This window comes from Triturus cristatus, chromosome 12 (assembly GCF_964204655.1).
Source record: "Triturus cristatus chromosome 12, aTriCri1.1, whole genome shotgun sequence".
Taxonomy (NCBI): Eukaryota; Metazoa; Chordata; class Amphibia; order Caudata; family Salamandridae; genus Triturus; species Triturus cristatus.
This window is the reverse complement of record NC_140595.1, coordinates 708,885,556-708,912,780: the sequence shown is the minus strand read 5'-3', so window position 1 is coordinate 708,912,780 and position 27,225 is coordinate 708,885,556. Positions and strand designations below refer to the sequence as shown.

Genomic DNA, 27,225 nt, shown 5'->3' with positions numbered 1-27,225 from the left:
TTACTTTATTTAACTAATTCTGGTCTTTGTGTGACCAAATGGCTTACACCTATGTGAATTTTTCACTAATGCCCATTACTCCTAGGCAACCAATAAAAAATACATTAGGTGAACACTGATTCCCATTTCCAAATGGTGTTACTTACATCAGAACCTAGTCTTTGTTCTTCTGTCTCTAACTTCTTCAATCATTTCAGACACAAAACATTTGCTTTACTGGTGTAGCCCATTGATGTAGTAAAGTGAATACAAGTACACATTTCTAAACAATTCAAAGAAAAGAACACATTTTGTGATCATGTCTCCAATTTGCAAAACTTGTTTATTAAAACACTTTTGCAAACAAAAACAGCTGCCCAGTATGCCTACATTTGCGCACACAAGGTGTGCATCAATTACATACATCACTTTCTCTCGAAGAATCAATGTCATCTTAAACGTACTAAGGGACAACAGGGAAATCTGAGTTTTTTTTATCTTTCAAGATCTTCTAAGACAGATTTGTAGAAGATACCAGATGTCGATAAATTAGTTTGTAAATAAAATACCTTGCTTTGTCGATTAATTAGTTTGTAAATAAAATACCTTGCTTTCTGTGAATGCGTTTCACTCTGCACTTGACCTATTCCAAACAATTGTATTTCTGTTTTTAGCACCTCCAACACTAGAACCCTTGAAGTGACCTCTCACCTAGGTCCAGTGATGCTAATACTTGACTGATCAGAATCTAGAACAGAGAGGGATGTGGACCAAGAGACGCAATTTACTGACTATGGAGGAGCATGGGATGTTCTTGCTGGTTGGTTAGTTGCAGTTATATGGACACACTGTTCTCAATCACTTTGGGGTTCAGGTAGTCGTACTTGAGAGGCAGGGACGTGTTTCTGCTTTCAATCTCTGCAGATATCTGAGACAGGCGTTCCTGGAAAGCTTTGATGCACCGTTCAGGTTCCTCCTCTGTAAAATGTACATCAGGGAATGTGCCTAAAGGCCGCTTTAGAAAAAAAACGAGAAAAAACAAAACATCATCTCACAAATCAAGAGAGTAGATTAGGGCAGCAACAAACAACGCATTCACCAATGTCCCTTGCTTTTAAGTGATCAGGTTAGTGTAGACTAGCCTAAACATGGAATCTGCTTTTCGTTCCTCCCTCACCTCCTTGTACTGCTCAGTGGTCCTCTGACCTTTGAACGCACTCTAAGAGATAAACACTGATCCCATGACAGATCTAGGTTTCTCAAGTGCCTATCCTAGGCTTAGTGCTATTCTCCTCAAACACCAGCTCCCTTTGCAACATCTCCTGTGGCTGCTCATGTTGTCTTTACTAGGGATTATGCAATATCGTTTCATACAATCTTCCTATGAGTGACTGTTTCTCTATCATCAGATGTTGGATAGCTCATGTCTCTTATTTAATTCCCCCAAAACTGAGAAAGTTTACTTTCTCTTCACCTCTGCACCAACATCCCTGTGAAGATTTTTATCAACTTTAAGACATATGTACTTTCTCATACTCTGTCAGAAACCTTGGGGTTCACTCACATCATAGACACAGCAGCAGGAGACTACATGTCTAATGCAAGAAAAATACAGTCCAGTCCCTTTTCACACCACTATGACGCACATTAATCCACAAATAGCTTGTAAGGTATGGTTGTTTCTTACCTGTAATCAGAGTTCTCTTAGGGGAATCTCCATTGAAGTCACAAGCATGTGAATAGTTTTGCTCATGTGCAGGAATCCCACAGCAACTTTCCTTAGAACACCTTCTTAAGCGTAGACGTTCGCCTTTCTTCAGGAAGGCCTCAAGAAACACTTAAGAACAGTTTATGCAGCCTATAAACACTGGCTATAGTGGAGAAATCCTTCATATTGTACATACAAAAGGTTTAATATGTCCATAGTATAATTTTAGGCAAATATTTATACAGAACAGCTTAATCTTTTACAAACCCTTTTTGTAAGAGTACAAGATGAAGGATAGTAGGACAGTGTAGCCCTTAAGGCTGCTGTTATGCCAGTTCAAAACCATGTCTGCACCTTTAAGGACACAGAAACCACAGTATCCCATCAAGCCTAGCAGGTGGCAGTTGCCTTAGTTCTTTTTAATGAGATGCGTCAGTAGTAGGTATGTACAATAATTCTCTGTTATGTCCACCTTAGAGGCATGAGGGTTGTTTAGGACTTCAATGGAGATTCCCTCAAGAGAGACCTGGGATTACAGGTAAGAAACCATACCTTCTCTCTTAGGGGGATCTCAATTGATAGTCGTAAGCATTTGAATATAACAGCAAACCCAGCCCCACCAAGAGCGGTGGAAAAATAAAAGTGAAAATGGGACTGAATTAAGTAAATAAATTAGAGGCTTGTCCTACTTAGGCATCTGCTCGAGCATCCGAATCCAAACAATAGTGCTTGGTGAGTGTGTGAACTGAACTCCATGTCGCTGCTTTTCAAATATCCACTATAGGGACATTTCTCTTCACTGGGCAGTAGCCACTTTGCCCCTAGTGGATTGAGATTTAGGTCATGCTATCAAAAGGCCAACAAGACGGTCAGCTAAACAGTATGCAAGACATTTTCCATGGGGGATGGATTGTTTGGAAGTGGCTAAACCTGTGCGGTCCAGGCCATAATTGAGAACAAAATTGGTCCGATCTACGTAGGTCACATTTCTTACCAAGATAAAAATATAGCCCTTCCTCACCTCCAGGGAATGATGTGTTCTTTCAGCCAGGGTTGAAGGATGCTGAAAGGTTGGTAATGAAATAGTCTGATTGACCCAAAAATCTGATATAAACTTGGGGAGGAATTTCAGGTGAGTCCTCATAGCTCCCTTGTTAAGGATGAAAAACTTTAAGGTTCATGAGAACATAATGCCTGGATTTCGCCAACCCTCTGATAGGTGTGGGATTGCTACGAGGAAAGCAGTTTTCCATCAGAGATACAGCAGTGAAGACTTATGAATGGGTTCAAAAGGATCCTGCAAGAGTCGTGAAAGGACTGTGTGAAGCTCCCAGGGAGGGGGAAGGACGCCTAATGGGAGGGAACACCACCTTCAACCCAAATCTGGGAGTCAATTGCAAGCCAGATTTTACCAAACGGAGAAGGTAGGGTCTACGTTCTTGAAAGAACACCAAATTCAAAACCTCTTCCACTTGAAGGCATACACTGAACGGGTTGACAGCTGTTTAGCCTCATTGAGGATGTACATGCAGTCGTGTGGTAGGTTCAAGTGTCCATACTGCACTAGCTCAGAAGCCATGCTGCCAAATTCAAGGAGGAGAGATTAGGGTGAACCATCTTGCCTCCAAACTTCGTTAGCAGGTCTGGTTTGGATGGCAGCTTGAGGCATGGATGCTTGGACTGTTGAAGGTCCATGAACCACCAATGTTGTGGTCACTACGAGACTATTGAGATGTTTCCGGCTCTTAAATAAGACAGTTTGAGGACTAACAGGATCAGTTGGATTGGCCTAAAGGCTTAGAGAAATCTGCTGGACCAGTGGTTCCTTAGGGCATTCCCCAAAGTCCCTGTTTGGAAGTACGTATCTTGAGGCAAAGTCTTGGCAGTTTTTGCTTTCTGCAGTGTTGAACAAGTTGAAGTGTGGAGCACCCCACAGCCTGAAGATAGCTGACACGACATGGTGAAGGAACCATAAGTGGTTTTCTTGTAGAACTCTGCTGAGGGCGTCTGCCTGAACATTTTGTACACCTGGGAGTTTCCAGGCTATGAGCCATTTCCAAATTGCCTGGGCTTCGGGGGATAAGGGTCTGGATCGCGTTCTCTCTGCTTGTTGAGGTAGAACATGGTGGTTGTATTGTCCATCTGAACAAGCAGGACTGGGTCTTGAATGACAGGCGAAAAGCTTTTAGCACTAGGTGGACTGCCTGGAGCTTGAGGAGATCGATATGATAGGTCATCCTCGGAGACCATGTATCCTGAATATGGAGATGATCCAGATCCATGTGGGCTCCCCAGTCAAGCAGTGATGCAGCTGTCATTATGGTCTGAAAGGAGGGAACCTGTTGGTGAAAAGGCATCCCTTGAGGCAGGTTAACTGGAGAAAATCACCATTTAAGAGACTGCTTTGCAGGAGGAGAGAATGATCTTGTCCTCCCAGTTTCCAGTCAATTGGTCCCACTCATCCTCAAGACACTCCTGAATAGAACGCATGTGAAGTTGTGCATTCGGAGTGAGGATGATGCATGAGGCCATGTAGCCAAGGAGAGAGAACACAGACCTGACTAAGAGCTAATAAAAAAAAAAGAAGAAAAAAAAAAGGCGGCTTTCATGAGAGTGTGACACTTCCGATGGATCAATAACAGTCTCTCCTCCAAAGGACATGCTCTTGCCTGCATGGTGTCGATGGAAGCCCCTAAGTATTGTAGAGTCTGAAGTGGAGATTGACTTGCTGCACTTTATGTAAGGACTCAAACATTGTAAGACCAGTTGTAATGTGGCTGGGCATCCATGGATTAGACTCCTCAATTAACTGATCATCTAGGTAGGGGTAGATGAAGAATAGATGTTTTCAGAGGTCGGAAACTACTACTGCCATGCAACTTTGCAAAAAGATCTGGGTGCTGACCCGAGGCCAAATGGAAGAACTTGATACTGATAAGGATCCTGCCCCATGACTAACCTCAAGAATTTGCAATGTTTATTAGTGATTGGTATATGAAAGTACATGTCTTGGCAGTCTATGTAGCAGAGTCAATCTCCCTGTTGTAGTTGGGGGATATATTTGATGCAATGCCAGCATCCAAAACTTTTCTCCCCAAATCGGTTTGCTAATTTTAAATCGAGAATGGGTCTGAATTCATTTGTTCTCTTTTTTTTCAGTTATTTTTAGTTTTTGGAGAAAAAGCCTGTTCCTTGTAGTTTGTGAGGATAGACCTCTACCTCATGCTTCTGCAGCAAGATGTTGACTTACAGTTGAAGCTTTTGCAGATGGTGATTAGATGGTTTTGGTGGTATGATCAGTGGAGGACTTGTGAATCAGAGACAATACCCATTCCCAACAATATTCAATACCCAGGAGTCTTTTGTGATTTTTTACCACACTGCCAAAAGCTGAGATGCTTACCCCTACTGGAATGGGTAACTGAAGAAGGGGAAGAAAGATACATGGCTTTGAGCCTGTTGTCGATTTACCCCTCCTTGGGAAGGCTGGTGGGTGGATATTTCCTTTAGGCTGCCTTTGCTGCTGCTATTAAGGTAGTTGCTGTTGTGACTGCTGGCAACCTAAATACCATTGAGGAGTTTGAACCCTCAGACGGTAAAACCAGCACTGGTAGGGCTTGAAAGAAAGTCCTTGCTCTTTTGGCCTTTCTAGGCCAACCACCTGAAGAGTCTCATTCCCTGATTTCATCCGAGCAATCTCAGTGTGGCTACTGAAGAGGCTAGAATGCAAGAATGGAAGATTGAGGAGCCTCTGTTGGCACTCCGGTTTAGGTGTTGTAAGACAAAGCCAAGAATGTTTTTGTAAGGCTATGCCTTAACAAAATTCATGTGCCACCAATAAGGAAGAATCAGCTGTGGCACTAATAACTTGATTGGAAACCATGAGGCTGCCGTTGACTATTTCTAGTAAGTCTTCAAGTGGATCCCTGGGAAGATCTTCAGCAAACTTTTGAATAGAGTCCCGAGTGTTCTATCGTACCTGCCTAGGAAGGCAGTAGCACTGGTCGCTTTTATGGTGGATGTGGCTGTGCTAGACTTTGCTGCCTACAGAGTCCAGCTGCTTTTTCTCTTTATAGGGTAATACAGAGGAAACAGGAGTAGCCACTAATATGACTACTGAGTCTGCAGGTGGGTCTGAGCAGAGGACGAGAGGATCCTGCTCAGAAGGTCTATATTTTTCTGCAACCTCAATGGAGCACATTTAGCGGAGGACAGAGTCCAAAACAATTCCATTGCTGGCTTTAAGAGGCCTGGCTATAAAGGAAGGAGTGGTACTAATGCTGAGCAGTGGTGAAGAGCTCAAACATGATTGATATAGAAGGTATAGGGACAGACATCTCTGTATTAGAGCTTTGCAGCTCCTCTTACCTGGCCTTCCTAGAAGGTGGTGATGTCATCCATTGGAGAAATGCGAAGTGTTGGAAAATTGGACAGGGTCGGTGAATACTTTCCTGTAGAAGTGGAGGACATGCATCTGGAACAATGCCTTGATCTTGTGCATTATATGGATCTTGATCAAGATCTATGGCTGATGGGGAGTCCACCTAGAAGATGGATGGGACAAGGAATGCCTGAATATGAGGCATCTGTGATGGCGTGAAATATGGTGTGTTCTTGAACGGGATCTAGGCTTTGGGAGAGAAGATTCCATAGGCAGAAAAATTGGCTCTGGTGGAGGGGAACATAAGGTGGTGGTGGTGGAGGAGGAGGAGACGATGGCAGATGAGGAGATGGTGGTGGAGAGTCTGGTAATACTATCTTTGAAGAGGGGAAGTATACCTTTGAGTATGCGGAGTCTGGAGATGAATAGCTGCACCTCCTCTTCCTCCTTTTTTCCTGTTGTGTCCTTGACGTCTAAGTGCTTCGACATCCGTTGACGCCCCAACATCAATATGCTTGTCGATAGTGACCCTCAAGGCCTCAACGTCTATCTGCTCAGACGTTGATGGATCTGCAGGCCTTGATTTCGACACTTCAATAGCGATCTCACTTTGCGCGTCAACAGCATACAAGTCTTTGGTGTTGTCCTACCATGTCTCTACATCCATCTTTACTTATCCTACATCTAAGCTGCCATGGATGGAGAACAAGTCAGTGCCGTACCTTGTCTCAGCAGGATCCTCTACATCGAGCTGGAACTATATTGTTTTTTTGGTCTGGGACCCTCTTTTTGGACATTTCACGTCCTTCAGGGCTAGATGGCAGAGCCCTAGTAGAGGACTGACCCTCATCTCATTTTGAAGTCCCACCTCCAGACTGCTTGCTCTCTGCCTCTTTCCTCAGGGTCATGGAGGCAACTTTTCTCCCTTTCCCTCAGGGTGCTCCTTGAAATCTTCTGGCCGCGCTGACAATTTTCAGGAACATGGATTACTAGAAGGCAGATAATGCTGATGTCATGCTTGACTTGGCCTTCTTTCTCCCACAGGCAGGACACTTGTCCAATATAGAAAGCTTTTTATTTGACAAAATTTCACACTTTTCTGTCAGAAACAGGCAGAAAATGTGAGGGAGATGAAATACATCAAATGTAGTAGTTGCAAGATTTCACTGGCGTATTTTGAAGAGAAAGACTAAAAGGCGGAGCGCTCAGTGCTCCAAAATCCTCTCACCAGGAGCCGGGGGGGGGGGGGGGGAAGACAGGCAACTGCCACATGCTAGACGTGATGTGATACTAGTTTTATATGGGTCCTTAAAGGTATAGACACTGTTTTGAATTCACGCAATAGCAGCCTATATGCTACACTGTCCTGCTATGCTTCATCTTCTACAAAAGATTTAAGCTGTTACATATAGAATATTCCCCTAAAACTATACATATATATGGGTATATTAATAATTTTGCAGGTACAACCTGTACAGTTTCACCACTGTAATCTGTGTTTATAGGCTGCATATTAGGTTTAAGTGTTTCTAAAGGTCTTCCTGAAGAAAGGAGCATGTCTACACTTCAGATATTCTGTGGAAAGGTGCTTCGGGATCCCACATGTGGGCGGATCTATTCAAATGCTTATTACTATAGATGGAGATTCCCCAAGAGAAATTAGATCACCTGCTCAATTGCCACCCTCAAAAGCCCTTCTCACTGAGACCGGGTTCTAAACTGTGCCTGCAAAATCTTACTCAACCTGCCAGGACACCAGCCCACCACTCCCTTTTGCACAAAGCTGGGTGGCTCTTTCTCAAAACATTGGCCCTATACAAATCATTGTCAATCATATAAAGTGCCACAGTACCTCTCCAGACTATCTTTCTAATGTAGTGCCTGGCTATGCTCCCACCAGGAATTTACTATAAGAACTCACTGGCTACACCCAAACTACAGCACCAGCATCTCGATTCCCATCGTCCCATTCTAGTCCCCACCACTGGATTGCATTATTTCAAAGAATGCCCCACACTTTTTCCAAAATCACTCTGAAACACCACCACAAGTCTTTTAAAAGAAAAATTATAGAAGCACTCCCTGCCAAAATTGTGAGTCTACCTAGTTACTATAACCTGCATTATTGTTGGTGTGTTGCATTCCATTTATCACAAAAACCAGATGTTTTGTTCAAAGCGTGAATCTCCTCTCTGGTTCATTCATTCCTCCATACTGAAATCTCTATGTAACAATCCACCTTACAGAAGAGGGCTCAAAGATCCCACTGTTCGACCCACACGAACAAGTGAAATATTAATTAGCAAAAGAACCTGGCTTCAGGTTTATTTTAATATGTTGGTAATATGAAGAGTTTAAACACGAAATACATGATCTGAAATAATTTATTGTGGAATCATTTAGTCAGGAACCATACAGATTGGAGAGTGTTGAAGCAGCGTTCTAACTTTCCACTGTATACTCACACTTTGTGAATGCAAATATAGCTTTTACACGAGAGTTCACACAGATAGGCAGTTCCTAGCAGCTTGGGTACTCGCCATTTCCCGGTTGACAGTGGTGCATACAATAATCTACTTTTCCGGTCGGTCTAAGGGTTCTAAAACTGCTTGTGATAGTTGTAATAACTGAAGATAAAACATGCAACGTCACCATGGCTGCTCTTAGCGTTGTAATAAAGTAACAGACATATGTATGGCTGCCTCCCTCCAGTCTGTGAGAGGCACCCAAAACTGGGAAAGCATGCCACATTTTAAAGCTTATTTTACTTTCTCAGAAGAGATCTTGACAAGAGTTATTCTCGCTTACAGCACTGCTAGGTGACTGGGCGGCAGCGCTGTTCAGGCCTATTACGAACACCCCTCAGCACACAGGCTAACACCATCTCAGGCTCAAAGATCTGACAACAGCTCTTTGTTGCCACACTAAGGACCAGTGGACATGTAAGGGCCTAATTCCAATACTGGAGTTTAGCTTTTCAATCAGCCATACATCCATAGATCGATAACTCACGGGGTTAATGTAGCTGCTGCAGCGATTTGTAAGCAAATGAGTGGTCGAAACACTATTCTTGGAAGTTAAGCTTGGTTTCTTCCAAAAGTAACCACAATGAGTACACTTACTCAGATTCCATATCAAGTTTTGCTTTCATATATGGGATTAAAACGAGGTAAGCCTAAAGCAGGAATGCTGTATTAAACGTTATAAAATGCACAACCGGGCAGTACTCCGTGTGAGCGGCTCTCCATTGGCACAAGAGGCCTTTGACTAAAAGCAGCAGAGATGTTCAGAAGGTGAACGAGTAAGTAAACAAAAGGACATGCCTGTTGATGGGGAGACAACCACTTATAAGTAGCAAAAGGCACCTGCACACCAGTAGCTTACAACTGCCACTATTACTGGGAAGGAGAGGACACAAGCATCCTTCAGAGAGCAAGCAATCCGTGCTGCTGGCTGGTCATGCTGACCAGCCAAGAAGCGAGTCGGCGACTGCCAGTCTGGGAGTTCAGATATCTTTTTTGCTTTACATTCTATGCCAATTACATGGTCAAGAAGGTGGAGTGTTTCCACTACTTATTCCTAATGCATTACAGTGGCCAGTCTGTTTAACAGCAGGGGCAGGGTGAGTACATCGATCCAGGGACATCTTAAGGATTTTGGGGGCCCTGTGCCAAACGCATTTTCGGGGTCCCGGTTTGGAAAAGCTTTGAATTTATGCTTCAGTTTCAGCTCTTTCATGCCCTCTTTGGCCAGGTCACTGACCGAGCACAGACACTCGTCCACATTCTCAAATTCAAAAATTCTTTATTTCGGCCAATTTGGCCATAAAAGAGTACAAAGTAAAACACAAAGGGGAAGAAGGGGGGAAGGAAAGGCAAGTAACATTTAAAATTAATTTATATACACATGGGAATATTTTCATACAGGCAAAAGTACCCTCTCATCTGTAAAATATTTAAAAATACATCAGGTTCCAAACACTCATTTTATAAACATTAAGGCTAGCAATCGATAGATTAATTTACGCCGCTTACACCACATAGCTAGCAAAAATTTAGAAAGTGCAAAAACAATAGGGCTCGATGTACTGGTTTTAAAAATTCTAAAGGCATTCAGGCAATGTTTAAAACCCAGATTTCTGCACAATGGTATCAACCAATATTTTCTTGATTTGGTATATGCTGGACAATAGAAGAGAACATGAAGCTCATCTTCTAAGTCGCAGCTGCAGGCCGGGCAAGACTTATTAGAGGAGGCCGTCCACTTGCTTGTGACGGCCTTGAGGGGTAAAGTGCCATGTTGCCATTGGATAAAAAGTTTGCGCGCTAAAATCGGGAAGACAACATCCATGAAGTCTTCGAAATATTAAGAATTTTTGAATTCTAAAGAGTTAGTGAGGGAACCTGCATTAGGGGCCGTGATTAAAAGTTCCAGCTTTTGCCCTTTATAAATTTTGGTAAACATCTTTCGTGATATCCGGCCACATGCCCTATCTGGATCTTCCCACATGGATTGTAGTCCTAGACTTAGAAGTTCACACTTCATGATCGCAAGCCAGGGAATTTTGCTTACACAATTAAAACTAAGGATCTGTTTGAGTTCGTCCCTATAGTTTAAAAGATCTGGAGTGGTCCATAGTCTGTGCCAGAACCTTAGGGGCTTTACTGCTAGCACGTTTGCAATAGGCGTCAGTCCCAGGTCTAACCTCAGCGGTGTTAATGGAGTACTCTGAGGAAGCGATAGTAATCGCCTTGCAAATTTGGACTCAACTTTAGTGATTTCAGGGGCAGCACAGTGACCCCAAAGCTCACCCCCATAGAGAGCAGCTGGCCTTGCTTGCGTCTTATAGACCTCCAGGGCAGGACTCACTGGTCTTGAGGAGTTGGAAACCTTTGAGATAGCACCCGACAGCTGTGAAAGTCTCATGTGGGATTTGGCCTTTTGCGGACCCCATGACAAATTTTCATGAATTGTAACACCCAGGTACTGGAAGGTCTTAACCCTTTCCAGTCATACATCGCCCAGTGATGGATTTGCGTGAGTATACACTGGCGGGTTAAAGATCATGAATTTTGTTTTGTCAGCGTTGATCTCAAGGCCTCTACTCCGACAGAAGTCCCCAAAGCCATTCAATATCCTCTGGATCCCCATGGGAGATTTGGAGAGTAGGAGGGTGTCGTCCGCGAACATGATCGCCGGCACCCTCCTACCAGCCAGCCTTGGTGCGTCAGTGAGGAACACTGTCCAGATGTGAGATTACCCCGTTGACATAAAGGCTGAACAGGGTCGGTGCTAAGACACAACCCTGTCTCACCCCCCTGCCAACTGGGAACCTTGGTGACAGCGTCCCATTCTTGCCACAGCGTACCTGGGCGAAGTTCCCCCCATGCAATCTCATGAGTAGCACTAAAATCTGATGCGGGAGGCCCAGATCCTGAAGGACAGCCCACAATTTCCCCCTAGGAACTAGGTCAAACGCTGACCGGAGGTCGACGAAGACCATATAGAGGCTGCCACCCTCTACCTTTACCGTCTTCCAGTACAGTAGGATCAGTCGGAAAATTTGGTCCATAGTGGACGTATTCCTTCTGAATCCCGCCTGGAAGGGGCTCAGTACGTCGTGATCCTCCATCCACGTCAACAAATGGTCCAGGACCAGTCTTGCAAATATTTTTTGTTGAACGTCGATTAAACTGATTGGCCTGTAGTTGGCTGGGAGCAGAGGTGACCCCTTCTTAAATATCGGGACTATCTCTGCTCCCAGCCAAGTACTGGGAATTTCCATGCCTCTCGAGATAGCGTTAAATACGACAAGGAGATAGGGGCCCCAAATTCAGGTTGGTGTCTAAAAAGATCCCCCGGTAATTTATCAAGTCCCGGGCCCTTTCCCGCTGAAAGTTTGCCTATTACGCTTATCACCTCCCCCAAGGTAAACTCCAGGGACCCCTGCTGATCTTCTGGGACTTGTGAGTCGGGCAAACTACACAACGCGGCTTCCCCCCCATATAGGCCTTTAAAATGGGCCTCCCATGCTGATGCCGCAATATTCGGTTCTATGGCAGACTTTAAGTCACCCGAACCATGGTTAACAAGTGACCAAAATCTGCGTGCATCTTTTGTGTCCAGGGCTAGCTTTAGGTTCATCCACCTTTCCATATCCCATTCTTTTTTTGCATGCCCCATAACCTCTTTGTACTGCAATCTGCAATCTCGAATCGCCATTTTGCTGTGCCCTGCCTTAATTGCTGTAACAAGATTGCTCTTCTGCATGCTGAATTATACCAGGATGAGGCAGATTGTCTGGGCCTTCTCGTGGGTGCCTGGGGGTAGAAGACTTCAGCCAGGTTATTGGCCAAATCTGAGTGGATTACACTAAGTTCTCCATTGAAGTCACTAGGAGCATCTTGGGAGATTAGAGTTTCGACCTCCAGGAATCGTGAAAGAACTAGGTTGTAGACTTTAGCTAAGTTCTCTTCCGAACCTACTATTCTCCCCCCCTTTACCCTACGCCCGTTACTTGATAAGATCAGACCAGTACCCTCATCATCTCCTCCTGCATTAAGTGAGTCTGTTTCTTGTTGCCCTGGATTCACCAACTCCAGGCGTAACGCGTTATGGTCACCATCATCCCTCTGAACTACCCTAAAATCAATGAGCATCGACCACATCCGGGTTTCCACCATGATGTAATCGATTCGGGACTCTTGCCCCTTCTTGTTATAGGTGCATACTGACGGGCTATTGGACGCTAAACGGCCATTACAAGCCCTAAGGGAATTATTTAATGCAAGGGCTGTGATCTGAGTAGCCAATGGGGACCACACCTTAGGGCGTGGGGACTGACATTGGGGGATCGCCCAATAGTCGTCCTCTCTCATAAGCGCACCATCGCCACTTTCAAAAAAAGGCTCATATTGGCAATTCACATCCCCTGCCACCAAAAGCCTAGAATCCCCTGGCAATGTACTCAAGAATTGGGATAAATCATCGATTGTGGATGACTCGAGCCCTATCCGAACTGGCCGCGAATAAACATTCACAACCGCCAGTCCATACCCATTGGGCCATTTTAGTACTAAACACTGCACATCCTCTGAATGAGTGGGCATATTTTCCACCACGCAACCCAAGTGAAGAGCAACCCATATAGCCAATCCCCCAGAAGGTCTTCCTTTCCCTCCCCACCTTGCAGGTACATAAGTGGCATATCCCACTCTTGAGTGTTCCTCCCTGGCCCAAGTCTCCTGGAACAAGCATAAGTCCATCTGGTCTACCAGGGCACCCCACTCTGTGCAATGTAGCTTGTTTGTTATACCCGCCACGTTCCAGGACAGTATTTTAATTGAAGTCAGTGCCGTGGCTGCTTTGGTTACTGCAGCACTTCCTAGTGTCTCACCTATACTCGGTGCCCCACAATCAGGTTGAGCTTGGTGCTGTAGCTCCACACTTTGAGTCACAAGCCCCTCTGCCGTTTTAGGTACCCAGGTCTGGATAATTGGAAACACACTTTCTGGACCACCCTCGGATTCCTCTGCACTTTCAGTAGTCTTTTTAGGGTCCATAGTCTGGGAATTGCCCACTCTCAGCTCCCTATCCGCATGAAGTCAGTCCACCATTTCAAGGGAACTAAACCTATTATGGGTCACAGGGTAGTTTTGGGTGATTAGGTCTCTGTGACCACCCCTGTTCACCCTTTGACCCCGCCTTTGCATCACCAGTGACCAATCTGATGCGCAAACTGGGGTTACAGGTCGAGGGTAAAAGAAGGACAGGGGATAGGGTTTGATCCTTGAGCCTACACTGTCGTGAGTCCAATTGCAAATGTGTTCTACTGTGCACGGGTCCCTAAAATTAACCAGAACACAATCGCCTGGGATGGTTTTTCTACTGCGTCCCACCCAAGCTATCCAACGTACCATCAGTACTTCACTTTTTACATTGTGCGGTAGGGGCCAATTATGATTGAGCCACTGGGTCACTTTATTTTTTAAGGACATAAATGATTCCTGACCGGAGTTGCTAATTTCAGGAATACCTGTCAATACCACCACATACGGACTGGTTTCAGGTGGTAAATCAATTCTTTTCGCAACCTGGGGTGTAAGATTGGGTAGAGACTCTCCCTCCTCTGGTGCTATCGCGTCTGAGGTGGACGTACTCAAATTGACTGCCGGTACTGCCCCAGCACCAACTCCTGCAGCCACAGCTGTCATATTTGCAGCTGTGATAGGAGGCCCGGTAGTAGGAGAATGAACAAGACTCGCGACCCCAATGGGCACAGAACTGGTTTGGGCTGTTTCCACGACTGGATTTTTTTCCTTCTCTTTACCCCATTCCTAGCCATAGCCTGTTGTAACTGGGAGAGCTGAGATTCCATGCGGGCTAGTCTCTGATCTAACGGATCAAGCGCTATCTTTAATAAGAACCCCATTCTCTCTATGAGGATATCGTCCTCCCCCCTAGCCTCCCCCATACGCTGAACCTGCTCCGGGGTCGTGGGTCCTTTTGAAGCTGGAGGTGACAAGGATAGGTCAGTGTCCGAGCCAATTGAGTCATTCAAGGTAGGACCTCCCTTGGGTTTTAAGGATGTAACACTGCTAGTCTGGCCCTTCGCTGTTCTGGTCTTCCTGTGACGAATCACTTTAGTGGCAGCCCGCTTCCTCTTGCATTTTGCCGCTCTTTGATCCCCCCTCGATGGATTTGCCGGTGATTTCACGGGCGAGGTAGGCAAAGATGAAACCTCTAGTACCACAGTTGCCTCTGGAATTGGGGAGCCTATAGTTGATGAGGTGTGGCCATCGTCCTGAGGAGCATGTACCAGGGCTGGAACGCAGGTGGTATTAGTACGATTGTCGTGCACAGGCATCCGAGCATTGGCAAGGTGGCCCAAGGAAGATCGTTTAGCCATTGCTAGGTCCTAAGACACTCTGCGCTCCATAAGGATAATACCCTGGTCAATCACTGAGTTTGCTCTAATGATAAAATTGTCCAAAGTGCCAGTAACCAGCCCTCTACTGGCCATTGTATTGCTCCTTGTTCCCCGAGCAGCCATATTAGTAATATCCCCAGCAGTACTTACTGTGGCAGATGTAGTTCAGTTCTGGAGCCACAGGCGAAAGAGGAATAGCCCGGCCCGGCCTCTCGGGCCCCCGGGCGGCCACACCCTTGTCCCGCAGCGGAAGTGGTGGTGGAATGAGTAGCGTCAGTAGGGGAGGCGTTGCTCTATCCCAGGGGTAGGTGTGTGCAGCAAAAAGGATTCCTGGGACTTCGAGTCCTTAATTAAATAATGCGCCTCTTGTTTTTCGTGCTGTGGACCTCCAGTGTTCTCCACTCCGTGTCAGGCAGTCAGGCAGTCACCTCGAGCCCCCGCTGGCCTCCTCGTAAATGTAATGGGCACAAACTCAGCACTCCACAGGACGCAGTGGCACATTAAGCCCTCTCTTTGCCCGTTTCTTAGGAAAATCAGACGGGCTTTTTTTTGACCGCTGGCAAGGTCTGGATTGGTATTTATTTTGCCTTCTAAATTGAAGGTTTAGCGCGGGTATAGAGTTCCACAATTAAGAAAGCTTTTACTAGAAATAAATGCGGTGACTTGTTGTTTTCATTAATTGAGATTGCTTGTACGAATTTAGGAGTTGCAAATCAGCCCAGATTGAGTTAAACATTATGGACTCTGGGATTGCTATGGTCATGAACACTGCTCCCAGTCCCAAACGATCATCAAATCCCTGTCACTGGCAGCAAAAAAGCACACTTCCCAACCTGTGCATTACTTTTTTCAAAGCGTACCTTTATGTTCAGAGCAGTGATCCACGGCTAACCCTTTCCAGTATCCGCTACAGAGCAGACAAACAGAATCTAAATATGTTCACATCCAATAAACAGGGATTTTTTTCCGAAAATTAACTTTATGGCTGTTGCATGAAATGAACCCTGTGAATAAGCATGCCACCAACTAGCGTTAGTTGGTGAGGGTTCTTTTAAAAACAGAAAGGGTTTCCCTGCCCAGGGTAGTAACAAATCACAGCTGGCTCACTTCAATGGATTGTTGCACTTGAGAAGGGAAGTGAATTGAGCCTCCTCTCTTCCCACTCTCTCCTTTCGTTATCCTCTGAAACAAACGCCACATTTCTCTGCAAAATGCCAGTAATACTCACACATCACCCACATTATAAATTTTTAAAAAAGGAAAATGGAATTTAAAAAGATATGTTCAAGTATTATTCGAGGTCATCGGGGCAAGACTCCCTGCAGGACAGAGCTCGCTCTCTCAGGGGCCATTGAAAGGCTGGGGCTCTGTGCCCCAGCCTTTCAATGGTCCCTGCATCGATCTGGTGCTTCGACTCCCCCCCCCCCCCCTCACTGGAGCAGCGCCAGGCACTGATGTCTTGGGTGGGAAGGCTGTGCACTGCACCAGGCATGGCGTTACCCTCTGGTTTAAACCAATCCTATCATGGCAAGGTAGCCAAGCCCACTCGAGGGCCAACAAAAAACACTGTAGTCCAACGAGGCGAGCTCCTCGGTAACCAGGAGAGTATCTCACCTACAGGCCAGCCCAAACATCAATTCCTTCTTTTACTAATTGCAGATAGAAATGCCCGGTCAGCATTAGAATGTTGCCATTGATGTAACACATTTTAGAATAATTGTGTGACGATCTTGTGAGTTTGCGGGTGGGAAAGAACTTAAAAATAAATTTGACTTGCATAACGAATAAGAATGACCAATCTGTCTTGGAATTTAAACTTTAGACATTTGGTGCTGAAAACCTGAGGTTTTGATATTTAAGGGGTTTTACCCCACACGCTTTTCCTTTAATAGAATCATGTTCTTTAGAATGCTAAAATATGCACATATATAATTTATAGTTGATGTGACTGGTTTAGATTTTGTCTTAACTATAGAATGTGTTTTTTTTAAACTTACAATAATTATTAAACGTGTGCAGCATCAATGTACAGTTTGTATTAAATTAACAGGACATTTAAAAGTGCAGAAAACAGTAACAGCTAACTAGAATTAATTGATGGTAGAAATGGAGCTTGCTCAAAAAAGTTCGCCTTCTAGATCACAGTAGAATATGCCTTGTGTTTGTAAAATAAAGACGCTCCACATAAAATACAGCATTTAACCCTGAAACATTCATGATATCCTATTTGTTGCTGAAGGAATATTATTTGAAAAAGAGCCCTATTCATAAACGACCTGAAGCTTAATTTATTTGCCATAGAGGACAGAAAGCACACTTATTTGAACATGCATTACCATTTATTGTTTATAATAACTTCCTGCTAACAAGCTTTTCTCTGCAGTTTACAGATGTGTTCAGTTAAAATAGCAGTTGCTTTATCAAAAGATTAGGAAATGAAGTAATTTAAAAATGTGAACAAAGAAGACAGCCTGCTTGGATGGTGGATGGAGTGTGGACACAGGAAGGGGGCAGATGTGCATTTGAAGAATGCCGAATTTCCATTGCATGGAAACATCAGATGCCACATGCTGCTGCAACTTTGAATTACTGCATTAAAAACGCGCTCTTAGTTTGGGAGCTTCAGATTCAGAAGAGCTGCAGACTTGGACTTAGAATGAGATTCCTTTAGCACAGCAGAGATTCGGATGGGAAGCAGATCAGCTGGGACGAGCTCAGTAGAGATTTAGTACCAGAGGAGAAAGGAGGCAGATCAGCTGGGATGAGGGAAAACTCAGACAGAGCTTGAGAGATTTAGTATGAAGGTAGGCAGATCATCTGGGATTCACAGCAGAAAAGGTCAGGCTGTGTTCTTTTAACGTTTATTAAAACCCAAGCTTTATGCTTGGACTAAATTGGCTTTGCCAAAGCTTATTTTCTTTATTTTCCCTTTAAAGGGAATTCTTCATTTAATTATTGATTTTAGCTTCATGCTAATCTCATGCTTGCCTTTATTTTGTAGCTCTCCATGGGTTCTGAATGACAACATTTGCGCCCCATTTTCTAGAATAGGGATGATTTCCTTTATGGAACGCGCTGTATGCACATTATAATATGATCTGCACTAACTATATTTTTCTATTATCAATTCTGTAACCGGATTGATTTGACTAATTTATTAAGAATCAGAGAAACCTAAACTTTAATATGAAAATAAAATCCTTTAAAAACTACTCATACCTCATCATGGACTCAAAATAATAAGCTTGACAGTTGATATACTTGACCTGTACGTTCTGTTTGAGCTCCAATTCTGAACATGGTAGCCAAGGTCCATTGCCCTGTCAAGAGCCATCAGAAATTCTAGAGGACGAAATCTGTAAGTGGGGGTGTTTAGTCTTAAATACCCATTTGAGCAAATCCTCTTAGATTTCCAACAGCGGTAATGCACAGATACTGTTCAAATGCATCAGTATAATGCACAATCCGTAGAACTTGGCAGGGCGGAGTTAATAAGTCACAAAGATGTACTGTTTACCCACAACTTGAGATTACTAACATACACAAGGAGAGAATTGATTGCTTACCATGTCACCAGGCTCGGCACTCAGGAGCCGGAGAGTCACCATTGAGTTGGCAGTAGTGCCCACCTCAGGCAAGATCTCGAAGACACTTTCCAGGGTTGCTGTGCCTTTTGTCTTGGGAGGAGGTTGGCGCATTGTGCTGGGACTGTTCGGCATCCAGCCAAGGAAATCAAACTACAGTGGCACAAGCCCAAAAGAAAGAAAACAGTCGATACTTGTGATTTTAAGTAGATTTATATAGTGCCAATAGACCTAGGAGTGTCAGAGTGCTTTATAAGAAAAAACTATTTCCCTTTCCAGGGAGCATATCTTCGTTGAAGGGAAGGTTGGAAAAGTAAGTTTGTCAGGAGTCAGAATGTCAGCTAGAGTTTATATACATGTATTAATTACAGGCCAAGTGGTATTTCCAAAAATATTTGAATATTCAGTCTCCCATTTGAGGCATTCTTCCTCAGCTGGTAGTGTACCATCTTTCAAAAAAAGTCCTTGTTGCTAGGGTGAAATGGGGAAAAAACACCCACGCAATGACTCGCCATGAGTAAAGTCTGTCCCAGTGGTCTCCATTTAGATTTGTGCTCCAGCTGTCCAAAGATGCACTAGGCACATTAGTGAAGACTTTGTTCTAGGAAACCCTGAACCTCCCCATCCAAAGCTATACCTTCTGATAAGCCTCTGGACCTCCTCGGCTCAACTTCTAATGTCACAAACTCAGTGCGCTGATCACTTTGTACCCTGCTATTGTTTCCTCTCACAAACACCTTTTTAAGATTTATATGGTACACATTAGTTTTCTAGTCTCTCACATTCCCTTGATTATTTTTCCCCACCATCTACAGTACTAGAAGCATATTCACAATTACCTGCCCACTGTTGACAGCAGCATGCTGAGCAGAACTTGTGAAAATCACCATAGTCAGATACTTGATCAATTCAGGGCGGGTCTGTAGCGAAGATGGAACTCCTGAAAGAATGAGAAAGGGAAAGCATTTTATGAAGACTAATAACACATTTGCCGGAGTCAGATCCTGTGCCGCGTGGGCCAGGAGAAGGTAGGCCTGCAGGTGTACGATTGAAATGAGGAGTATGCCGGGTATTTAATTTTGGCAATGTTTATACAGATTTACAATAGAGTGCTACAATCTAATAACATTGCCAATAGTGTTTTCCGAGTTGTTGTACAGTGAAAATTGGCACAGAATTATAGATAGGGCTCCCGATTATATGGTATTTATTTTTTCAACATTTTCATCTGTATTTATCCATATTTATTTTTTGCCCATTTTTTTCTGTTTTTATCCATTTTTATTTTATGTTTTCTAAAAAAAAGAAGCTACAATGGGTATTTTTCCACATTTAACTGCTAAATGTATACTTGCATTTGAATGTCCAAAAGGTTTCAGCAGTATACAGAGCAATATCGCTATCTGAAAATACTTACATTGTAGAATAGCATCAATAATTTTAGGTCTGCACTTAATTGGGAAATCTGTTGTCTTTTTTCATCTCCCCTACCTCTCAATCTGTACTCCTACTGACCTGTCACTCATGATTGACTGTAGAAAAAAAAAAAATCACCCATAGAAGACCTATTTTCCATATTCTGCATTTAAAAATAAATACAGACAGAAAAATAAACAGTTTTTGGTCTGTATTTATCTGTAGAAACGGAAAACAGAGGGCCCTAATTATAGATCAGAATAAGTTCTGAAACCTAAATCAGCATTTTGTTTGAAAGAAAAAAAATAGCAGTTCACACAGAAAAGGATCTCCAAACCATGCTAGAAACCTAATTTCTTCAATTTGGATGGCACTTCAAGCATAAAAGTTCATAAAGCCTGAACTTACAATCCATCTCAATGTTTTGTGGTTCTGCTATCAAACCATAATCAGGGCGAAGAATGTGAATGGGGAGGAGCAACAAAAACACTTGCCAACAAGTTCAAGCAATCATACCCGAGGATTTTCTCTCAAGGAAGCCTTCTTTGAAGATCTCCCCCACCCACGCTTGAAGCTCTGGGTCCATCTGGATGCTCTTGTCACTCTTATAGTAGAAGTCCACAATACCAGACACATAGCTGAGAGAGTGAAAAAAAAAATGGAGTAGAGTAAATAGATGCAATACCACATGGGACACTTCCAAATCAAAAGCGATCAAGCTACACCTCTTACTACAAAGAAAGTAAGAGTTCATCTCATTTATTCAGCATGTGTTTTTAGGTCAACTGTATAATAGTTTGTGTCTCCTGCAGAGATTAAGGCCTGCTAATGTTATCAAGCCACCATGTCTGCTCGCCTCTATATAAAGTAAATGGTTTTTTTAGGCAGTCTGTTTTCCTCAAAAGAAGCTTGGGTGCATCTAAAATTAAGTTTTATTTTTTGAAAAGTTTAAAACTTCACAGTGGTTCCCATGGACCACTGCCTTTTCCAGAACAAGCTCTTGTTTACATTTGCAAAGGGGAGATGGTCTCTGCAGGCCCCCTTACTCTGTAAATGGCTTACCACCTCAAGTGGGGAGTGTGTCATTTTTCAATGTTTTGCAAATGGATTTCAGTCATCTCATATAGATTGGGTATTTAAGAGGGACACGTACAACACACCCCTCCCACACAGTGAATCAGTATGAACTGTAAACCCATTTTAGTAGTCATTAAACGATTGCAGACTCCTAAAATGTGAATTAACTTCTATTTAGAGTATTGGGCAAATGGGCTACTTATTTTTCCCTCCAGCCACTTTAATAATGACTTCTTACCTCTTATGGGCTTCAATTTCATTGCCTAATAAATCCTCAGCACATCACTAAGTCATCAGTGATCTTTGATTTATCAACCATTAACCCCTTTTTGATCTGCTCCTTACCTGTATTTCGGTAGGTTTGCCAAACTCTGCAAAATCTTTGGCTACTAAATTGTCACTCCTTGGTTTCCATTTGACAACCCAACGCATTCTGGGAGTAGTATTTTTGATAAACTGAACTAGACAAGCACAACTAATGTCAATGATCTGGTAAATAAAATCAGCGGATCAAATATCACAACAAAATGGAGTGAGGGGACAACTCTTCCCAAGGTTTCCAGTGTCTTCTCCAGATCGCTGCTGTTCTCCCCCAAGCTGCGAGAGGCGTTATCAAGGTTTCTTTTACGTTCTCCCATGTTAACAGGTCAAATCTTTTTTATACACAACTTATTCCTCCTTTTAGCTATTTGGTTGCTGTGTCGGATTTGAATTTTGGTATCAATCACAAATATTCTTTTTCATTTGTTAATTACTAAGCTATTCACATTTTACATACAATGCTTTGGATCAAGGCATTCCATTAAAATCCAAAAAATAAGCAATCACTGAAAGCCACAAAACTACTAGGGACAAAGAAATCATGCCTCACCTCTCGATAGCTGACCAGATCTTCAACCCATCATCTCTGTAGTAAAAGTTGGGCAAACACTCAACCTCACGGGATTTGAGATTTTCTGCAATGCAAATGGAAGTGTAGGTCACGGCCTGCATGTCTCTTGATATAAGCTCAGCAAGACCCGCTACTCCTATTGCTGTGTTCTGTGGGTGAAAATTACAGTTTCTGGTTAGGTCCATTTTCTGGGCTGCTCCGGACTCTTTTACTCCTGGACCACAGTCATCACTTTATACATTTTGGATAGTGCAGTCTCTAAATCTAGGGTGTGTGCCAATGTTTCAATGATGTAGCTTTGGGTGTACAATACGCAACAGAGGTGCTGTTGGAGGATTTGTTCAATTGTTAATACATTCCATAGGACAGAAAATCCAGCCGTCTTTGGTTATAGATAGACTGAGTTTAGGTTACAAATGATGCTGCATATCTGACTGTTTTGGGCATGACAGTGGCTGGCGAATGTGTTCCTTGTGAAGAAGTGGCACTGAGGAGGAGTCCAGGTTCTTTAGTAGCAAATGTTTGGAGTGGTGTCTAATGGGTTTGTGTGGTCTGTCAATGGTGGGTGCCATACACAGCCATGTTGAAGCTTTTCTATACTAAGCTGAGTATACGAGATAGACTCTGAAGTTTAGTGTTTACACCAGATTAATTTTATATGTTGTGCTTCAGTTCACTATAATTTTAAGAGACCAATATGGTATTGTATGGAAAATGCTCTATTGAATGTTTCAATACCAAAAATACATGGTAGTAAGTGCTTGCGAGAGCACCATGATAGCAAAGTACAAGGCAATGATATGTGTCATATTTTATGACAATAGCTTCACCCTCTTCCCATTTGTGAAATGACTTGTTAAGAAAAAGATGGGTGGGTGAAGGTCTTTCTCCAGTGATCATAATGCCCACAATTCTGCAATTGAACCAAGTCCCACAGGAGCGATGTTGTGAGAATATGGCACACAAGCAGCATTTATGAATGAGCAAGGGCAATCCAAGAGGTCATAAGCCAGACAACAGATGGCATGGCATGTCAGTGGCAATCTATGATTAAGGACAAGAATGGCACAATGAGTGCCTGCATGTAGGCTCTACTGTTCAAAGCTATCTGGTTCCTGCCCAGGTTAGGAGTTATCCACCAAAAGGACAGGGGTATATACTTTTTCTCCAGAATGTGCAAGGTATCTATGGGTTGAACTAGTTTCTTTTCCAGGTTCATGTGGTTGTCTTTCAATAGACTGAAAAGCAGATATAGCAAAGTATCCAGCCTCCATGTCACGACTGTTGAGTCTCTCACTGGAGGATTAGCAGCCCTACTCAGATACAGCCTCTGATAAACATCTAGAAACAATTCAGGTATTAGTAGTAGTTTATGGAAATGTTATACTTTAAGTAGACGTGCCCAATACAGTGATTAAATCCCAATCCACTGTATGGGCTTCCCCAACTACTTCAAGCAAAGTTAGTGGAGAGATAGAGGTACTGACAGGGGAGATCTACGAAGCTTATTTTATCAAGTACAAACACTTGTCTACACTCTGGGGGGGGGGGGGGGGGGGGGGGGGGGGGGAGACTTGAGACCAAACAAGAATCCCTCATTCTACATCAGTTATGGATGATTTGTATTTGTCTGGTGGGGACTGGGGGGATTCCTTTAGATTGTTGCCCACAAATATTTGCCAACAAAATACTTTTTGGGTAAAGAGAAAATTAGTGGCCTGTGTGAAAATGCTGCAGGTAGATGCACTGTAATTATGTTTAATAAGGTCAGGTACGAATATGTCATAAGGTAGTGAAAAAGCTAATATCATTCCAAGCAGGTTCCATTTATTTTTTTCCTGAACTCTGTGTTCCTCTACCATGGGATCATAGCTTTCATTCCATCCACCTCATCTAGGGTAGTCTGGTGGGTCAGTGGACTAATGCATCCACTCCATGGATCTATGTTGGAGTTCCTGGCCATAGGTTTGAATACTGGATATCCCACTTAGCATTTCACACTTCAAAGTTAAATAAAATGAGTACCACCAAGTTGAGTAGCTAACATATGTTATTTCAGTGTCAAGAGACTGAAGGGTGAACATGTGCTTTACAGTGTTACATGCTATGCTTATTATGTTATTTATCTTAATCACAGCTTCTTTGCAATGCCCACAAAACAGGTGGTCTAAAGTATGGGTTCTAAACTTACCTTGTCAAAGGATCCTCCTGGTCCAATAAGGCGTTCTCTGGCAAGAGCATTAATTTGCAAAGTGTAGCGATGGTGGGGGATCAGGAGCTAAAGCGAGACCAGGTGAGTTATTAGAGATATAGATACAGTGGTGGTTTTAAACAAATCTTATATTCTCACTGCCTCGCTTCTTCTATAACATGTAGCCAAATACCCGGTTAATGTTCAGTCCTCCAAGAATCTCAATCATTCTTGCTCTTTTGTACCCAACAATGCTTGGACAGCATGACCCATGAGCATCCATTTATTGAGCATGGAATTAACAGTCTTTGCATGGTCTGATTTGTCTTTACCTTGTATAGAGGATGAGCCACGGGAAGCTGCCTCAATGTAGAAATGCAGAATACCTCTGCAAAGATGTGCGTACGCAGGAAGTGGGAAAGAGCCTGGTGGGTGGAAAAATTGGAGCTCCTCACCCACATCTTGGCAAGCAACCAGTCCCACTCATTATCGCTCGGCAGAAAGATGGGATTTTCTGAACCCGGAGTCTGATTTAGCTGCAGAGGAAGATTCACAAAGAGCCAGTTACTAGACTTGCGTGGTTACCGACCAAGCAGCTGCTGTCGTAAGTTAGCTCAAGAGTGAGACAACACATTAGACTTTGGAAATGTTTGCATGATGTTTACTGAAACAGAACGCCAAGACCATTGCAAACTCATTACACAATCTTTAATTTGCAGAAGTCCCACAGGACGAAAGTGTCAGCCGACAATAGGTCTGAACCCATTGATAAGACACAAATGTTAAACCAACAGCAAAGTGAGGTAACATACACTGCTAAAACTAGGTGACTATCCACTCATATGGATTAAGTCCAGTGTGGGAAACTTGTACACTAAAGAGGACAAGCAATCTTCTTTCGATCTTATACAAACTATTTCATAAGGCTTTTTGGACAGCGAGTAGATGGACCTATTCTTCAGCGTACTCTCTAGAATAATCTTTAGGAATCAAGTGCAATATATTCAAGAGGGTTCTCTTGAAAAATATATTTTCTACTTTAAGGCAGACACCATTGATACATTCTGTAAAAAAAAAAATATGTCTGTGGGCAATGGTGCATAGAAGTGAATGTGAAACCCATGATTTTGGCTAGCAGTAGGAAAGAGAAACAAGCAGCCTAGGAGAATTATAGAGGCCATCTAGAAATTGAGAAAGAAAAAGGACAAGAAAAGTGTCTGGTAAGGAAAGTAACAGCCAGCTTACACAAAGAACATCTTCCATATATACTGCAAAATACTCCAAGGCAGAGCACAGATGAGAAATAGGTATGAGCACTGAAATAGGCTCGCAGGGAAAGATATTTACACTGCCTAATAGTATTCCGTAAGATATCTTTTTCATGTATGCACAGTGATAAACTGACTATTAGTGGTAAAAAAAAAACACAAGACCCTAGAAGAGTGTTTTATTTAGAGTGAAGTTAAGGAGTTGTTTTCATTTCTTTGTTTGTCCAATGACAGTTGAAATGCATGTACTTTTTCTAGGAAAGGCTTTTCTAGAACTGCACATAGTTAAAATCCCAAATAGGTAAAGGTTAGCTCCATAGTACAAAACACCCACCGTTGTCATAAAGGTAAACCTTTGTGACAAAGAGGTTGGTTGGTTCTAGCTAATAGGAACACTAGTAGTCAATATCGATCAAGTAACAGGTAACACATTGTCAAAATGCTGATCCCAAAATTCTTCTGAACTATTCACTAATGTCTTAAATTTCAAAGTTCTAGACAGGCCGGATGGCTCAAATACAAAAACTTACTTGGATTGCTAGGGGTATCATCTCATCCTGGGGCGAGTGGTAGAGAAGACACAAGGGAGCAGCCATGTACTGCTGAAGACCATTCAATATATTTCCAGGAATGCCTTCCAATATCTTAAAATCCACAATGAAGATCTTTCCTCTCTGCAAACAGAGGAAACAGTACAGATGAGCTTGGCATTGTAAAAACACATACCATCAACAAATGCATCCAGAATTGCAAGGTGGCATGGTGGTCCGATTATATCACATCTGACCACTCACCCACCCATGACAACATTCTTGTTCAAATACAACACAAAATAACCCCCCCCCCAAAAAAAACAAAAACACTTAAACATTTAATATTGTCTTTACTTGAAGAGTAGATCATGTTTTGTAATTGGGAGCTCTTTAGAAATGGACACTGTATTCAGACACATCTAGTAAATATCCCTTCGGACTCTTCAAGCAACATATTCCATTAAAAAAACCTGATTCAAGAAGAGAGCTGCAAAGAAATCTGCCAACACGCAGATTTCTCATATGCATCTTTGGCATTACATTTCTACTATTTAGCGGTGCATGTGCCAAAGTTACCTTAAATCTCAGAAGCTCTGAAGTTAGCTTTGTGCTGGAAGCATTCAAAGAGCTTTCATAGGGTGGAAAGTGTTAAGAAGAAGATGGTGCACTTATTGTGGATTCAGGTAGTGCATTCCATGACTCTGCATGATGCTGGGCATCCTCGTGGGCTAAACTGCACTGGCATTTAAGCAGTTGTGGACACCCAGAGTTGGGCTCAGCTAACTGCACAGAGAATCAAAAGGGAAGAGCAGTGGTTGGAGCATAAAGTTCTGCATCGGAGGAAAAATCTCAAGCTTGGGATTCTTCATGTGTCTAGTTGACAACAGGGACAAAAAAGTGGTGGCCAGGCCTTATACAAGCAGCTTTCCGTTATTCTGGTCTGTCCAGAGCTTATTGCCAAAGGCTTCCAAGTAAAGATAAAAGTGTCCATTCTGTGATGTCAGTTCCTGTTTAGATCAGATATATAGGACGCATTGACAAGAAATTGAGGCATCATTACGCATTCATTCCCTTCTTGTGTTGCGTTTAACACCCACGTGCAACTATTGTCCCTAATTTTTGCTCTTTTAGCCATATAGCCTATTGGATTTTCTTCTGAAAGTCTTGGCCTGGCTCTTTTTCTCTCTTCAGATATGAGTGAATTTGGTACTTTGCTTACCTACTTCCACTTAAGCCTACATCTTTAGGCTAGAGCAACTGTGCCATG

General features: G+C 43.1%; 1 protein-coding gene across 2 annotated transcripts in view; it reads right to left on the bottom strand.

The window, feature by feature from the left end:
• Window positions 1-303: 303 nt before the first annotated feature.
• LOC146780368 (hydroperoxide isomerase ALOXE3-like) overlaps window positions 304-27,225 on the bottom strand; it is a 202,061-nt gene continuing 175,139 nt past the window's right edge. For both annotated transcript variants that reach the window (XM_085639758.1, XM_085639757.1), the window contains exons 7-14: window positions 25,956-26,099; window positions 24,490-24,693; window positions 24,158-24,244; window positions 21,946-22,115; window positions 20,514-20,635; window positions 19,421-19,521; window positions 18,564-18,734; window positions 304-994 (exon numbers count right to left, since the gene is read on the bottom strand). In XM_085639758.1, coding sequence (XP_085495884.1) covers window positions 815-994; window positions 18,564-18,734; window positions 19,421-19,521; window positions 20,514-20,635; window positions 21,946-22,115; window positions 24,158-24,244; window positions 24,490-24,693; window positions 25,956-26,099 — 1,179 coding nt within the window. In that variant the 3' untranslated portion in view covers window positions 304-814. The remainder of the gene's footprint in view (window positions 995-18,563; window positions 18,735-19,420; window positions 19,522-20,513; window positions 20,636-21,945; window positions 22,116-24,157; window positions 24,245-24,489; window positions 24,694-25,955; window positions 26,100-27,225) is intronic.